Source organism: Melospiza georgiana, chromosome 18 (assembly GCF_028018845.1).
Source record: "Melospiza georgiana isolate bMelGeo1 chromosome 18, bMelGeo1.pri, whole genome shotgun sequence".
NCBI classification, from domain to species: Eukaryota; Metazoa; Chordata; class Aves; order Passeriformes; family Passerellidae; genus Melospiza; species Melospiza georgiana.
In genome coordinates, this window is record NC_080447.1 from 2243956 (window position 1) to 2261036 (window position 17081).

Consider the following 17081-nt stretch of genomic DNA (forward strand, 5'->3'; position numbering starts at 1 on the left):
CTGTTACTGATCTGTGGTATGTACTTGAAAAAACCAAAATGGAAACATGCCCAAGGCTGCTGATGGAACCCTGCAGCTCCTGCCACAGCAGAGTGGTGCTTTTAGCTTTGTTCTCAACAACTGCAGGCTCTGTGTCCTTAGGGATGCCAGGTCTCTCTGTGAAGAAATTAGATCAGCTTTGTTCTCTTTTTATCCAGATATTTTGTTCTCTATTTTTATAGAAATCCAGTTTTATTGAAATAAGCAGTGTTTTAATGTAAAAATGTGGTTAGAGTGACTGTCAGCCTTCAGAATCTATGTCCTCAACAGTTTCTGCTTTGAGCCTGTGGTTGCCTGTTAGTTTCTTCTCAAACTCTTCTTCACTAATTTTTCCCTTTTTTAATCTTTTCAAGAGTCTTGTGTCATTCAGCAGTTCCTCCATATCCTCATCTTCAATATCAGAGCCCTGTTGGAAGTTGAGAACAACAAATTAAACACAACATCAAAAGGTTTTCATTGTACACAGCTGAACACAAGAGAAGATTACAAGTCAGTTTGCCAGAAATATCCAAGCAGAAAATAATAAATTCAATTGACAAAAGCACCCTCAGGCCATACTTCTGCACTTCTGAGAAATAAAAATCCTATTACTGACCAGCATCAGTGCTGAGAAGTTGTTTTAGTGTTTGGCTTCAAAAACCTCTATCATTTTTTTAAGCTTTGCTTGTCCAAGTCCTAAAATGTTATTTCACAGCCATCAGTTCCACCCCACTGAAATCCCAGGGCTCTGCCATTGGCAAAACTACAGAAATCACTTCAGTTAAGGGATGGACACAGTTACCTCTTCACGCTTCCTTTTAGCTGTTACTTTCTTCTTCTTCTCCCTCTTGGCTTTCTGCTTTGACCATGCTTTGTTCTTTACAAATTTCTTTTTCCCTTGATTTTCTTCTCTTTCTTTTTTTAGTTCTTCTAATTTCTTTTGTCTCTGCTTTTCTCTGTTTTTATCCTTAAATGAAATGGAGTCTGTATTGACAGTGACTGGAGTAAAGTCTGGAAAACATTTTCCTCTTAGTTCAGGCATCTTTGGCATTTTTAATAATGCAAAACCTCTGGCAAGACTGGCAAAATCCAGATCTGTTGAAATAAAGATCATAAAGTCAGTTTTCTGCTGGATAAAAAGTTAATTTAACTGAGAAAAAAAAAAGTGAACATTATTTTAATGTATTGTTTGCACTCTAATACTGGCAACAATACTAAGTCACTTTTATTTCTGCTTTTATCAGTTTGGTCAAGCTCCATATTTAAATGTTTTCTCTTGAAAGAAGATGCTTGAAAAAAAATAGAAGTTTTGTCAAAATCTGATGGTGGTGGAAGGGAATGTGAGATCAAAAATCAGAAGCTGAAGCTCATGGACAACACCACTATGCTTTTGTTGTCAGAGAAAAGCAGTGAGAGGCCCCAGCCCTGGTGGGAATTACCTTTGATCCGGAAGATCAGGTTACACTCGTGTTTGGCATAGGCCTGCACATAGGACACAAAGGCTTTCATCCCTTTCTCAAACACTGCCCTGTCAGCCAGGGCCATGGACTTCAGCTTGGGGAGAAGATCCAGCACATTTGTCTGTGGTTTCATTTCCTGCATGGGACACTGGCAACCAGAAAATAAACAACAAAACCAAAAGTTCAACCAAATTATGTGGAATGCACTGTGAAACCTCAAACTCACCCTTCTTGCCCAGTTAATCCCCAGTAAGCTTTGAGCCCCTTTCCCTTTGGGCACTCCAACACTTGAGCTGACCATCAGCCCCACACAGCAGCTCCGGGAGTTCTCACACTGCAGCTCCACAGAGGCAACATCTTCATCTCCTGCTTCACCAAGCTCTGCTCTCGCTAGGAGGTCTCCAGAGAACTCACACAATGAATCCCTCACAGGCAGGAGCAGGCATGGGGACTGCAGGGGTTGAGAGTAAAGAGCAGAGAGGCTGCAGGGTGTCAGCTGCTGGGGCAGGACCGTAAGCCAGCACTGCCCTCCTGCAAATGCTCCATTTACACCCCTAGGAACAAAAGGCCTTTCCTTACTCTTTGCATGTTCCTCTTACAAACCCAGTGCCTAACACTGGAGCAATCACATTCCAGCTGTATTTAGTGATTAATAAGCAGCTCTTGTCTTTTAATTCTGCACCTCTGCTAGAACATTACCCACATGTATAACCCCACGTTCTACAAACTCTGATTTCAAAGCTCCTATCAGTAAGTCTGTGCCCTTGCTCTTTCCTGCTTTGGGGCAGAGTAAAAGGCTGCTCACCTTTTGGTTGATTGAGAGGAAGTTAATGTAGGACTCCTCCATGGGAAGCAGGAACACCAGGGCGCTGCCCACGTTGCCGATGCGCGCCGTGCGACCGCAGCGATGCACGAAGGCACTGAAAGAGCCCAGCACAGACTCAGTGGCTTTGGAAGCACTGGGCAGCAAAAGGGCAAATCTTGTGGGATGGAAAACACTAAACAAACCAACAGGAACGAGCAAAATGTAACACAAGAGGTGTGTGACCATCCCACTCAATTGTTAGGCTAAAGCAAGGGGTGTCTGCTTTGGGAGGGAAGTTCAAGCAAGTTGGAGGAAGAATTATGACAGCAAAAGTTAAAATCCACAGAAAAGCTCCTTTCCTGTGAGCTTTCAATGTACCATTCCTTGGAGAGCTCAGTCCCTGCTCTCAGCTCTGTTCTCCTTCACCCCAGTGTCACCTCTCACTCTCTGATATTCTCACACAAAGCCCAACCCCAGAGCCAGCTCTGCACAGAGATGTGACAATCACCCCCTGACTGACACCTACACCCCACAGAGTCACTGCAAGTCAGCAGTGACAACAAAACCTGCACTGTTTCAGCCTTGCTCCTGCATTATTTTGTGTGCTCCCCAAGATTAACCCCCAGGAAGTGATTAGATGTGTTTTATGTGGTTTTTTGTTCCTAACTGAGACCTGAAAAGCACAGAAAGAAAAGACCACACAGAAAGAAAAGGGATCTCAGGATGTGAAGTTGTACCTGGCACTGCTGGGTGGGTCATACTGCAACACCCAGTGCACCTCTGGAATGTCAATGCCACGGGCCATCACATCTGTGCACACCAAAATGCCCCTGGGAAGAAGGAAAAGTGGATTTTCATTAACCTGTCCTTTGAGAAGAGCCAGCCTCCTCACAGCTCTGTGTTCTGCACCTTCACTGGAGAGTGAGGAACAAAACACTAAAACATTGGGAGTTTTTAAAGAGACAAAATATAAGGTAATTGCATCTTTCACCACCTAAAATTCTACATAACATTTTGAAAATTATTGTGATTTATATTACATTTCTAAGACAAATCAATTCCCCATTAAAAATTCAGATTTTAAACCAGCACTGCATCCACCACAGCTGAATGTACTATAATAAATGTTAAAATAAAAGACCCAAGACTTGAGTGACAATTTAAGCAGAACTGCCATGCTGTTCTTTTCAACAGCTGTTCTTACAATCTGCTGGTAATTATTTTTCTCATAGCATAAAAAGCTAAAACTCGGGTCCCATGCAATAACAAAAATGACAGTTGATGAGGCAAGAGTTTCTTAACAGCATCCTGCAAAGCTGCCAAAGCACATTTCCCTGTGGGCAGGTTACAGCAGTGCTGCCATGCTCTTGCTCATACACCAACAAAGGAACATCCTGGTTTCCACTCTGGTTAATAATCAGGAAAAGCTGATTTTTGCTACCAGTTTGTTTAAACATCAGGGCTAATGTGTGACTGCACAAGTGACAGTGCAGTGTGCTCACCTCCTGTGCTGCCACATGGATTATCTACAGGAGGGTGCAGATGCTCCAGTCCCATTCTCCCTTTGTTTGTGGTCACACTTTGTGGTATTATCAACATCACAGTTTGTGATATCATCAACACGCTCAGAGCCAGCCTGGAACATCCTTCACCTGAGCCATCCTTCCACACCAAGCAGCAGCAGCAGAAGAGTCAGATACAACCACCTCCCCCTCACTGTTCAGCCACTGCCCCGTTCTCACCCCGGGAGCTTCCGAAACTCCGTGAAGATCTTGTTTCGTTTGTGCTTCATCTTCCCGTGGATGCTCATTATTTTCACCTGCTTAATTAAGGATTCCAGAGCCTTCCCATAGTATTCCACACAGGCACATGTGCTGTAGTGATAAGGACAGGCATAAAGCAAAAGGTTATGCTGCATTTTTAATCAGGTTTAATCAAGCCAGAGTTTCCCAAGCTCTTTCAAAAATATACACTCTTTTTATTTAAACATGCACATAATTTTTATAATTCACATATAACCATCTATAATGTCTTACTTTAAAAATGCATTAAATTTATGTTTTGCTTAATAACACAATCCTGACATGAAGCAATGATTAATCTCTTTTTAGGCACCATATTCTAAAAAACAGCTCTCAAAATTAATCACTCTGAAAACAGCTGCGTCCTTTGCAACAAAGGGCAGAGTTCTGGAATTTGGGTAATTAAAAACCAAACTGTTCTCACAAAGAAACACAAACAGAATTACCTGAAAAAGACCAAATGCTTTTCCTGTTTGTGCTGACGAAGAAAATGCACCAACTGGTTAAACTTTTCATCTGCCTTGCAGATCTAAAAAATGCAAAAGAAAAACATAAAAAATGGACTTTGGCTCTCCTGTTAAGGTGATCCTAAGTGGCCAAGACTTAAAATCTTATTGGAAGAAAGGAGAGGGGACAGGGAGCTCAGTGGGAGCCCAGGCTCACACCATGTAGAAGTTCTCCAGGCGAGTTGGGGTTTTCTGGGTGTTGCTGGCTGCCACCCCCTTCTCCTTGACCGAGATGCGCACGGGGTTGCGCAGCCCTGCCCTCACCAGGCTCTCCAGCTCCTGGGTCTGCGTGGCTGAGAACAGCCCTGTCCTCCTCTGCTTGGGCAGGAAGTCCAGGATGGCATTCAGGCTGCAAGGGAGCACAGGGAAAATGGAACTGTCCCAAGGCCTCCCTCAGGAGGAGCTTCAATCACTGGAAAGGAGTTTAGGCTTTGTTATCACATCAAACTGCTCCTGAAATAATTACCTTAGCTCTGAGACAAAGAGAGGTAAGCTATCACCTCAATTTCTCTCAGAAATACAGAGAAAAGAGAGATCAAAGTTTATTGGTTAAAGTGTTTTAACCATTCTGAAGTGTGAATAATGATATTTATTAATAGAGATATGCTAACATACATCTCAGCAAAGGAAATTCCATATTCATTGCGGCCCCACATTTCCTGATTCTCCTCCTCCTTAGCAACTGCTTTGTGTAGTTACAGAACAAAGATGAAAAAACAAATCCAGAAATTTCAAAAAACAGAACAAGTTAACTTTGGAGGCCACTGCAGGCCACGCTCATTCACATCCATCAACTCATTTAAAACTGCAGAAGAACCACCAAAATCTATTATTTCAATACCTGGCTTCAAAGCCCATATCCAGGAGTCTGTCAGCTTCATCCAACACCAGCACATCCAGAGCCTTGACACAGCTGGCCAGGTCCAGCCCCTCTGCCTTCCTCCTGAACAGATCCTCCAGGCGGCCCGGGGTGGCCACGATGATGTTCCCCCTGTGGGTGCACACACACAGAAAAATTCCCTCACCCAGGGGCAGCAATCTGGAGAACCTCTGGCATTGTTCCCACAGCACAGCCCTGCCCTGCACTCCTCAGTAAAACAATTCATTTTGTCACCTTTAACTGCACCGTGTTTCAGTGGCATGGCGTGGGGGGGAATGCCCAGGTGAAAGAAAAGTTTAGAAAATAAAAGTTTAGAAAATAAACAGCAAGCAGCTATCACTGCAGGAATATTTGGTGCCTCCATGCAAAAGCCAGGGGCAAACAGGGCTCCTTCAAAACTCCATCATCAGCATCAGCACCAAACAATTCCAGGACTTTAATGAGCAGGGAGAAGTGAAATATTCACTGAAGGCATTTTCAGTTCTGTTCTTCACCCAGTCAGCAGATAAATGGAGCTGCTGTCACATAAGGGCTGTACCTCACTCCAGGAACAGACCCCACAATCTCCCAGCTCACCCCAAAAGATTCTGGCAGCACATCCCACTGCAGCAGCAGCAGGAGCACAGCTCTGGGCTGAGAGCCCTGACAAGGAGAAAACCACAGCTCTGAGACACTGAACAAACAACTCACCCATGCTCCTTGAACTTCTCCACATCTTCCATGGGGTTCCTCCCTCCAATGAGAAGAATCTGACTGAAACAGTGAAACAGAAAGGTTTGGGTCATCTGGAAGTTTTGCTGGGTGACAGAAGGAATTGTGGCCATGAAAATGTTGAAGTTCACCCACCTGAACATGGGGAAGTGTTTGGTGAAATGTGACAGCACCTCATCAATCTGAATGGCCAACTCCCTGGTTGGGGTGATGATTATAGCCCCAACCTGAAAAACAGGAATTTGTGGGGAGAAAAAAAAGAAAGATTTGGGCAGAATCCTCCCTTTCAAGCTAAGGGAATATGAGCCATGATTGTGAGCCTGGTTTCAGACAAAACATTTCCACAGAAATACAATGAAGCATAAAAAACATCCAAAAATGTCTCTGAAAGACTTTGTATCAGTGTGTAAAATATCTCTGCTGAAAGAGCAGCATCTAACAATGGCATTTAACAGCAAATGACACTGAAGGTCCCTGCACACCAAAATGAATTCAAGGTCAATGGGTGCTAAAAAGGATTCAAATCTCACTTGCAGTGCATCAGTGTATTCCATATTCTGGGACATTCTTCTCAGAGCTCAGAGCCCTGTCCTGTTCCTGCCAGAGGAGAAGCTGCACCTAAGTGCAATGAGAGCACCTCAATTTTATTTCCAGGCTTTAAACAGTTTTTTGTTGCTGAGCAGTCACTCTGCATGTAGGAAATTTTCCTTATAGTTATTTTCCTTAAGTTCTCAAATCTTTTTGGCACATCATAAAAACAAACTCAGTACTGAATATTTTAATCTCACCTGCATTTTCTTTAACTTTTCTTCCCGTCTGAGAAGGATTTCCAGGATGGGAATCACAAACGCCAAGGTTTTCCCACTGCCTGTGACCTGTGAGAGTGGGAACAGCGTCAGCCCTCCCTCAGCTCCGGAGACAAGGCTGGAAAAAAGGATCTGCACGAAGGGAAAGCACTCACGGCTTCCGCAGCCACATCCTTGTTACTCATGAACAGCGGGATGGTCGCCGACTGAAAAAAGAGAAGCCCCACATGAGCAGGTGACGAGGTGATAAATCTCACAGAGGTGAAACTCCTCTGACACATCAGAGCTCGCTGTGAACATCACCCAGGCAGCGCCGGTGGGGAAATCACGGATGCGGCTTCAGGACTGCTGCGACCGCCACGGCCCCGGCGCTCCTGACACCGCCCGCGCCCTCCTTCGCCAGCCCGGCCTCCCTTCCCCGGCCGTGCCGCGGGGCCCCGCACCTGCACCGGCGTCATTTGGTGGAAGCGGAGCTCGCGCAGCGCCCGCAGCACGCCCGGGCTCAGCGGCACCGGCAGCGAGCCCCAGCCGCCCTCACACACCGCCTCCATCTTGGTGCCCCCGCCCCGCCGCTCCCCCGCGCCGGCACCCGCGGCGGCGCTCGCCGGAAACACAACCGCGGCACCTCCGTTCCGCCGCACATCAGTTCCGCCTCCTCCGCGAAAAACAAATTTCGGATTTAACCAAAAATTCCCATTTTTATGGCAGCTGCCTATCGCAGTGAGTACTTCTGAGGGTCTTACAGCAGCGCTGTGCCACCCGAGTACCCCAAACCTAAGCTGTAGGGTCAGAGCTACCTGATATTTATTCTGGATGGACTCTGGATACTGATATTTTAAGGAAGCAGGGAATCACAGAATCGTTAGGATTGTGAGAAAACTGGAGTCAGCCAGTCTGAGCCCCCTGCCCAGGCAGGATCACCTGGAGCAGGTGACACAGAACACACCAGGTGGGTTTGGAATGTCTGCACAGAGGGAGAACCCTTGACCTCCCTGGGAATTTCCAGTGCACATATCACATTGATATGGAACTTCTTGTGGTTCAGTTTATGGCCACGACTAAATAAATAATTTATAAAAACCCCTTTGTGTTAATCTTCCTTAAAGTATTAAAGAAAAAAAAAAAAAAAACAAAGCTGTTTTTTATTTTTTTTAAAGAATTTGTTTATTTATCGAACCTGGGTCATATTTAGATTCACGAGCAATTTTTAAATGTACATCTTAGAATTCAATTTTCAGTGTTTTACACAAAAATATTGGCACACAACAGTTGCAATAAGGTGTAACAGCCACCTCTCTGAAGAACTGCTGCAAGTGTTTGCCCGAGGTTGAAAAAACTTTACCTGGAACATGAAAACCTGTAACAAATTTTAAATTAATTGTACAAAACTGTTGTGTGTTACTTGTAGAGGATCCCCCCTGGAAAAGACCCCACCCCACCCCCAAAAATGATTACAACTAATATACATCAGTCACAACATAATCCTGGCTCAGCACCCACATCAGACGCTTCTTAAATTTTTAAACCAATCATCAGAGAACCGAGGAAAGGAACTTTGTACAAAAACAAATCTACATGTGCCTGAAAAAAGAAAACACACCAGTATTTAGCATTATGCTAATTCTGATCAGATCATGGCAGAGTTTGCCACTGCACTTAAATACAAGGGCTGCATAGCGTGGATTGAACCCCCAGGATCCAGAACCCTCTGGCCTCAGGAACCCAGAATTCCTGAACTTTCTGCCCTGGGCACCGGGCAAACAGTCTGAGCTTTGGACCTGCAAAAGCCAAAGGGTTCACCAGTGTTTGCCAAGACACTGCACACAATTGGCTTCCAAATAAAACCTCTGAGAGACTAAAAACCGTGTAAGGAACATTTGGTGATGAGCAGAGAACAAAAAAAAAGCATTTTTATATCAACCATTTAATTAAAAAGAACTTTGGGAAGAAGTTGGTATCATTAAGACAGTTGCTGATGACTATCTTTTAAACAGCAACTAGGTATGAATTTATGAATTTTAAGCTTTTCCTTGGCAGTTTCTGTGAGTGGAGAAGGGATTATTTCAGGTTGGAAACACCTACTGCAGGGTTGAGGGTGTGAGGATGCAAACAGTCACCTTAGGGCCTTGTACCGTTTCCCTGGGCAGAAGTGCAAGTGCTTCTGCAGACAGGGAAAGAAGTTAGAAAGGACAGAAGAGCTTGTGACTGGAGTGAGTTACAGAGTTTGCAGCTTGCCTGGACCTTGCTTAGCACACAGACTGGGCAGATCTCAGTGGAACAAAATGATGCCAGTAAAGTGACAAGATTTCAGCACAGCTTTTGCTACGGAAGATATATAAAAACAATTCCTTTTTTTTTTTTTCTTAACTAGGAAGGAACATAAGCAAATAAGTTTTACAGTTCAGTAAAGAGGGTTGGGAAACTAAATGACTTTTTTTTTTTGTTTGTGACCAGGATGTTTGGTAGAGAGTGAACTGAAATCTGAGACCACAGAAGGATCTTACACCACCCTTCGGACTTCAAAAAACCTCTTCAGGTAGTAGATTTGTCCCAGTGTCATGGCAACTAGTACAAGGGCTTCAAAGAATGACCAAAGAACCACTCTGCTGTTTGTGTTGTCATTAACTGTTGGGGGAAAAAAAGAAAGAAGTAGTTAGTAACAAAGCATTTAAACTGCAAACATTCTGCAGTGAAACTGGAGCATTGCACAGGAAGCACTGGGCTTGTGTCAGGTCATCACAGAGATGAGATCTGAGGGGGATTTTTCTGAAAAGTTTGTTTTTAAACCCACTTTGGACATGCACTGCAGCATCTGTCTCTATTCTGCCCACCCTTCTGGCCTCTGAGCTGCCAAACAAAGCCTCCTGCTTTTTCAGAGTCAAGCAGGAACTGCTGATCTCTGAGGGGTCACCATCTTTGGTTCTAAACATTCAGATTTTTAGTAACAAATGTCACAAAACTGGACATATTCATAGCTTCAAATAATTGAGGGAACACTGCTTTCATATAATGTTGTGTTTTCACATGAAAAATACTTGCCCTTGATTCTCACCCATGAAAGTAACAGTAGTTTTGCTCTATTTCAACAAAACATTTTAAAAAAAGAATTTGGCTCAATTATTAAACCACATCCACTTCAAGGGTGAAGTAACAGTTCAACCAAAGTTTGGGAAACAAATCATGGAATGGTTTGGGTTGGAAAGGACCTTAAAACTCATCCAATCTCACCCCCACCACAGGCAGGGACACCTTCCTTGGGCACCCCCAGGGATGGGGCAGCCACAGCTCCTCTGAGCTGTGCCAGGGCTGTACCACACTCCCAGGCAGGAATTTTCCCCAGTATCTGATCTGAACCTCCTCCCTTCCAATTTAAAACCACCCCATGGCTCACCCTGCCCTTGTACATGGATTAAATAACACCATCACTGGTATCTGCATGAATACACCACTCAAGTGCAGAATTTACATCACTTAAGCAAATGTTATTTTGCATAACAACGAGGGGAAGCCAATTTAAAGATGACTGCAAGCACCACCTCCATTCTTTACTCTGTGTCAGGCCCTGCAGGATTTAAATGATCACTTTTGAAGTCAGTGGGAATAGCTTTGATGGAGTGATGTTTAGATGCCCATTCACAGGTGAGAGCAGAGGGGAAGGCAGTGGCTGGGCTGGCACCTACTTGCTCGATGTATTCTCTCCCGCACCTCCATGTACTCCTGCTCGTGCTTCACTGCTGTCATGGCCACTGCTAACTCGTTGATCATCTCTTCCAGCTTGTTCTGGTGAGCTGCAGAGCAATTTCAGAAGCATCAGAAAGGCTGTTAATGACTGGAAAAAAATATTTCAATGGATTTATGAGCAGTTAGAGGTAATTTCCTGCTGTAGGTCTGGCAGTACAGCTGAACACTTCCTACCCTGACAGCCAAGCTCAGTTTCTGTAGCACTTTCCCTGACGTGTCTCTGTGGTGTTTAACAAGTGGGAGAACATTTCTCCACATCCAACAGGAGGAGACACAGCTCAGACTCAGCACAGAGCCCACATTTCCAGTGTGCACACACTTTTCCAGGAGAACAGAATGGAAGAATGCATGAGATCAATACCACACACTACTATCTATTTTGCCAATATCATCCAATATATTCCAAGCAAATTATCTTAACATGACAGCTTTTCCTAGTTGTTAAGCTTGCAAAAATAGAATGACTGAGAATTTAGCTCAAGATCATGATGCTGGCAAATCATGAGATCACTTTCTGAAGCAAAAAATCCCATCCTGTGATCTTCAAGCTCAGCTGAAACCCAGCATTGAGGGGGCACAATGCCCAGGGGGGCTGGCACAGCCCTCACTTGTGGTGTTGTGAAAGCAGGAGAGGAGTTAAATACCAAACCAGCAGCACAAAACCAGCTTGAGACAGGTCAGCAAATGGAAGGCTCAGAGATCTCAGATTTAGTGGTTTGACTGCCAATCACAGGATCTTTTTAATACATCCACACTCAAATATCTGTCCATCACAAATTTATAAATTAGGCGAGGCATTTGCAAAGTTTTCTAGCATCAGGTTGAGGTATTATTCTACAGACACACCCTGGGCAATCAGCTCTCTTTAAAAGTCACAAAACCCAACATATTTTCCTTTCAAGGGACACAACTGGCTTGGAAGCTACCTTACTACAGGTTTATTTGTAAATTAAGTGTTTCAGATCACAATCTGAAAACAGGTTATTCAAAACACACACCTTGTGGGGAACAGTCAAAAGAGAGGACCAGAGAATGACACTCATACAAGTTACAATTAAAATCTCAATAGTTGTGCAAACCACGCTCACTTTCCCTGTACCTCAAATCCCTTATTTTCATGGCCAGCTGGTCACTGCAGCAAGTGCAGTTTATTGGTAAGAGAGGAAACTACAGATGCAGGGACAGTGTAAAAACACTCCAAAAATTCTCTTCAGAAATTGTCTTATTGCACTAATACTCTTTACAACAGATATAGGCAGACTCAATAAAAGATTTAAGTGAGTCTTTAAAAAATATCCAAAGTTAGGAATGTGCTATTTTTTAAGTGACATCAAGCACTCAATCAAGCCCAAGTTATTTAATTGCCAAAATAGAAAACAAGAATTGGTTGCCCTTTCTAGCTACAGTCATTGATTTATTTATAAAGTTTATAACTTGCTAGGCAATATATTTATTTTTTTACAGCAAATGACAAGTTTGAGTTTTCCCCCTGACACATCAGCAATAATTCATAACCTAGGAGCAGCTTATTGCCTCCTAAAGCTTTAGATTACTCAACATCCCCTTTAGCAATAGAAGGCAAACACTGCCAAAACCATCCAGCACTCTTGGATGCTCAATGTTTGAGCTCAATTTCACCTAAACTGATCAAATCCTCTGTCAGCCATGAATAACCACCTGAAGGCAAACTGCCCTCAGTGCAAGGAGCTGCTCAGGGTAGAAACCTGCCTCTGGGAGCCTGCAGGTGCTCAGCATTGCTCAGAATCAGACCTTTGGGGTAGTTTATTAAATACAGACATTCCCATGCTCCAAACCAATGTTACAGAGAAAAAGCCAAGTTAGCTGTTAGTGAATGAACATGTGCCAGAGACAAGATGCTAAGGAGCTTTCAAAAAGCAGTCCACATACCATCCCAGGTATCTCCACCACCTAGAGGAAAGTGTGAGAGATGAACACAGGTACAGGACAAAAGGCTGCAGATAAAACAGTCATTTACACAGCTATGGGAGAAGTTTCCTATCAGCACATTTACAACTAAGGCTCCACTCTGCTGAGCCTGCTAGGAATCAGAGGATGGCACTGATGAAGGGCTAAAGGATGGAAGATTAGTGTCTGCAGATGGGCCTCAAATTGTGTAACCAGCTCTAAAAACATCCACTTTAGCTGTGCAGGAGAACAGCTAACCACACCTGGAGGAATGGGAATGCTGAGAACCCTACTCAAGTTCCCAAGTCATGCAGGCAGGGAAAGGCTCCCAGACTGGAGCTGAGCTCCTCCCAGGACTCTTCCTCACCTTCTGTCTCCATGTCTTGCCCCTTGGGAGCTTCCCCGATATCGATAGTGAACATCACTATCTTGGGAGTCATGGTGGACATCCTGTTGCTAAAGCAAAACTTGTAGGTTCCATCCATGTGGGCAGCAAAGGTGTATTTTCCACTGGACTCTCGGTCTCCTTTATAAATCCCTTTATTATCAGGGCCTGTGATCTGTGGGGGGAGAACAGAGGGTCACAGGTTTGAATTCCAAACACAGAGCTCTCAAATGCACCATCACAGGCACCAACACCATCTGCAATCTGCCTGCTTTGGCACACTTCAATCTCTCCCTCCCACAACTCATCGGTGCAGCTCCCCACACAGAAATCTCTTTTATAAAACCCCACAAAGTTCTTGGTAAAGAAAGCTGTGAAAAGCCTCCCTCCCTGGCCTCCTGTGGTCGAGATAAGCAGTCAAGAGCAAGTAAACCTCAAACCCTGGCTCTTTGGCAAATTAACAACTGCAGGGGAAACCTTATCTCTGATGTCTGAAGGAAAACAAAAAGGAAAAAAAGCCATTCTCCAATCGACTTCAGACACACAGTCGGGCATTGTTGCAGTTACCATTTCAGATGGACTGAACACCTGAGTTCTGAGCTCTCGGGGTCACTGTGATCCTGAATTCCCATCCCACCAGACCAAACTGCTGCTGAGCCTCCACACGGGACACGGGAAGGGATCTCAGAGCTGCCAGCCCTGTCCTGTGTCCCAGCCTTGGGTCATTCCAACTGCTACAGGGCTCAGCAACAGCTCCCACATCTGTGACATCCCAAACAAAACCCTCTCTGCTCGCTAACAGATTAAACCAATTCGTACTCGGTATCTCCTGATTCGATTCCTATTTGAAGATCAGAATTGGCTCAGAACTTCCCCGATGCCAACCACCGGGATTAAACACAACACCTTCAACCGCGGGCGCTCCTCTCACCACACAATTCCCGGTGCCGAGGCTGCACCGAGCGCGGCGGGGGCGGAATCCCCACGGGAAGGGGGAACAGCCCGAGCGAGCCTCGAGCGGCGGAGCCGGGGGTGGCACCGCACGGGCACCGGGCCCGCCCGAGCCGCCCACGCTGAGCCCTGAGCGCCGCCGCCGCACGGAGCCCCCGCGGAGCGGCGGGACCGCCCCGAGCCCGCCCCGGCCCCGCTCGGACCATCCCGGCCCCGCTCGGACCATCCCGGACCCCGCTCGGACCATCCCGGCCCCGGTCGGACCATCCCGGGCCCCGCTCGGACCATCCCGGGCCCGGGGGCGGCTCCGGCCACGCTTCCCGCTCGCTCCCCAGGGCCCCCGCACACAGCAGGGCCGAAGCGCACGGGCCTGGCCCCAGGACGGCCCCGCTCCCCAAGGTCGGCCCGCGCCGCCGCCGCCGCCGCCGCACCTCCACGTCGATGTCCAGGAAGCCGCCCTCGGCCACCTCGAAGATGAGCCCCATCTTGGTGCCGGACGGCACGCGCTCCAGGAAGCACTCCTCGGCGTGCGCGTCGATGCTGACGAAGTAGGCGGCGGCCGGGGCCGCCAGCGCGGCCACCAGCGCCAGCACCGCCCGCACCGGCGACATGGCGGAGCGACCGGCGGCGGCACCGAGCGGCGCTTCCGGCCCGCGCCGCGCCCCTTCCGGCGCACGGGGCCGCCGCTCATTGGCCGCCGCCGCCCCGCTGCCACGTACGGGCTGCGCTACGGCGGCCGCCGGGAGACAAAGGGCAGCGGGACCGCCAAGGCGCTGAGGCAGCGCCCGCGCGGCGCGGGAGGCGGGACCCACGCGAGGGAGCAGCCAATGAGCGGGGAGAAAAGGCGGGGCGGTGGCGGCGAGAGCCAATCAGAACGAGGATCGGGAATGAGGGGGCGTTGCCCTGCAACGGGGCGGGGCGGGGCGGGGAGAGGGCGGGAGGCGGGAAACGGAGGCTGAGGGGATGGGGTGGGGGGGGGCGGCTCCTGAGGGGTCCCGGCAGCTCCGGGGGCGATGAGGGCAGGCGGGAGGGACGCAAGGCGGCTGTCACCGTGGCTGTCACCGCTGCCGAGGCTGCTGCGGCTGCTGCTAAAATTGGGAAATCAGAACTTGCTGCAGCGAGGGAGATGTTTGGGGAGCAGCCAACGTTTAAGATGTTAATAGTGAAGCCCAGCCTGTGGGCTATTCACGCGTAAGGAAACACAGTCATGGCACGTCCAGTTTCTGCTTCACCCCAGAGTAACTGTTTAAAAACCCATTCCTTGCATGACCATGCTTAAGCGCTCATTTCCAATTAAACCTCCCAAACTGAAATACCGAAGTTAATACTTGAGCTCAAGGCAGCCTGTTTCATGACTAGCTGTTTTAATGGTGTGGGGAAGAGTTAAAGACTAACACACAATCTGGCTTTCCAGTGAAATATTTATGTGCTGCTTTTGCCAATAAGCGCGGTTGTTGTAGCCGTGGTGACACCCAGACACGTTTATGTGCACAAATGGCAGATTTCCATCAGCACATTCTGCTCCAGGTGTGGGCCGGCAGAGCTGCCGTGTCAGGGCAGGCACAGGGTGGGGACAAGTGTGGACAAAATCTGCCAGACAGGCTGAGCCTAAGGAGCTGCAGGTCACACGCGTGCCTGGATGAGAGACTTTTCCTGCCAAGCCATATTCCATGAGTTTGGATCAGGCCAACATCAAACCTGCTGCTTCCCATACACAAACTGTGCTGGTTTTTCACCTTTCTCAGCTGTGGTTTTGGTCTTTCCACACATGTTCCCTACATTGTTGTATTTTTCCTCTACCCACGCTTGAACAGAACAACGGGAACTCGCGTAGTACCAAATTCTTGTGGCAAAAACTTTTTCTCATGTCTAACTTGGGCAAAACGATGATTTCACAGCATAGCTGCTCCCCTGAGGTACTGCAGAGTGTTCTCCAAGATTCTGCTCAGGCTGCTCCTCCTCCTTGTGTAAGCACCTTTGCCAGGAAAGGATGACTACACCATTATTCATCCCCCTGCTCTCCTTGAACTTTGTGCAATATCCTGTGGTGTTCAACTTTGGGAATAAGTTTCATGAATGTTATATGGATATATATTTTCACTGAGTTATTGCTATAACTTAGGCAATTGATCGACAGGCTCAGATATTTGGGGACTGATTGTTCCCCTTCTGGCTGCCCTGGTACCTACTGAAAGGGCATGAAAAGATCAATAATTTGTACCTTGTGGCAGAACGAGGTTGGGACAGAATTGCATTAAAAAGTTGCTCTGGTGTCACAGTGTTGCGTTTCTGGTGCTACAGTGTTACATTTCTCACCGTTCATCCCTCCCATTCACCTACACTGGCGTTTTACATCTGCCAAAAGTAGATAATTAATGCTGTATTCACAACATGCAGCACGTGTCAAGTCATTCCAGGCTTGGCTTTTGCAGCCCCACTGCTATTTCTCCTGACTAGTTCCAGTGTTTGGTATTACTTATTGTATCTTGTCCAAAATAGAATGTATTCTTCCTACTCTGCATATAGCAAATGGCAGAACTGGGACCTAAAATTATTTCCAGGCACATTTAGCTTATCTGTAGAGACTCATCTGGAGCATCCCTTCCTAAACCCTGTGGAAATAAGAACATCCAAACATTCACAGTCACACCTGCGAACCGGCTCCACCGTCCGTGCGGGACCCGAACCGCGAGCCCGGGAGGCTCCGAGGCTCCCCTAAACTCGCGGCTCTCCCCCCGGACGGGGCCGCAGGAGCTGTCGGTACCGAGAGCCCTCCCGCTGCTGCGGGACAAGCACCGAGCGAAGCGCGCCCACCCTTGCCGATGCTCCTGTCCCCACCGCAAGCGAAGCCCCGCGGAGCAGCGCCATCCCCAGAGCCTCGGGCCGGCGGGGCCGGTCCCGGTACCGGGATGCGCAGGGGCCGCGGGCATGCAGGGCAAGTCCCGGTACCGGGATGCGCGGGGGCCGCGGGCATGCGGGGCCGGTCCCGGTACCGGGATGCGCGGGGGCCGCGGGCATGCAGGGCAAGTCCCGGTACCGGGATGCGCAGGGGCCGCGGGCATGCGGGAACGGTCCCGGTACCGGGATGCG

General features: G+C 47.5%; 2 protein-coding genes across 2 annotated transcripts; both read right to left on the minus strand.

Moving 5' to 3' along the window:
- Positions 1-200: 200 nt before the first annotated feature.
- Positions 201-7539, minus strand: DDX55 (DEAD-box helicase 55). The gene is made up of 14 exons (XM_058037166.1): positions 7432-7539; positions 7144-7194; positions 6971-7057; positions 6318-6409; positions 6162-6224; positions 5433-5582; positions 4751-4940; positions 4532-4614; positions 4026-4157; positions 3021-3113; positions 2284-2398; positions 1458-1626; positions 821-1113; positions 201-445 (listed from the first exon to the last, which is right to left on the minus strand). The coding sequence occupies exons 1-14, from the start codon at positions 7537-7539 to the stop codon at positions 281-283; spliced, it is 1791 nt and encodes a 596-aa protein (XP_057893149.1). The 3' UTR covers positions 201-280.
- A 593-nt stretch (positions 7540-8132) lies between these two features.
- TMED2 (transmembrane p24 trafficking protein 2) lies at positions 8133-14615 on the minus strand. Its single transcript, XM_058037211.1, has 4 exons — positions 14423-14615; positions 13023-13215; positions 10669-10776; positions 8133-9613 (listed from the first exon to the last, which is right to left on the minus strand). Exons 1-4 carry the CDS (start codon positions 14600-14602, stop codon positions 9489-9491), a joined length of 606 nt encoding a protein of 201 aa, XP_057893194.1. The 5' UTR covers positions 14603-14615; the 3' UTR covers positions 8133-9488.
- Between the last annotated feature and the right edge of the window lie 2466 nt (positions 14616-17081).

Bases quoted from the DNA above. Each gene is read 5' to 3' on its own strand.
- TMED2 (XM_058037211.1), bottom strand. From the start codon at position 14,602: ATGTCGCCGGTGCGGGCGGTGCTGGCGCTGGTGGCCGCGCTGGCGGCC. The intron at 13,216-14,422 runs GTGCGGCGGCGG...CTCCCCCCACAG, and splicing joins TCCTGGACATCGACGTGGAG to ATCACAGGCCCTGATAATAA. The intron at 10,777-13,022 runs GTGAGGAAGAGT...ATTGCTCTGCAG, and splicing joins GCAAGACATGGAGACAGAAG to CTCACCAGAACAAGCTGGAA.
- DDX55 (XM_058037166.1), bottom strand. From the start codon at position 7,539: ATGGAGGCGGTGTGTGAGGGCGGCTGGGGCTCGCTGCCGGTGCCGCTG. The intron at 7,058-7,143 runs GTGAGTGCTTTC...CCACTCTCACAG, and splicing joins AGGATGTGGCTGCGGAAGCC to GTCACAGGCAGTGGGAAAAC. The intron at 2,399-3,020 runs GTACAACTTCAC...GGGCTCTTTCAG, and splicing joins GACCCACCCAGCAGTGCCAG to TGCCTTCGTGCATCGCTGCG.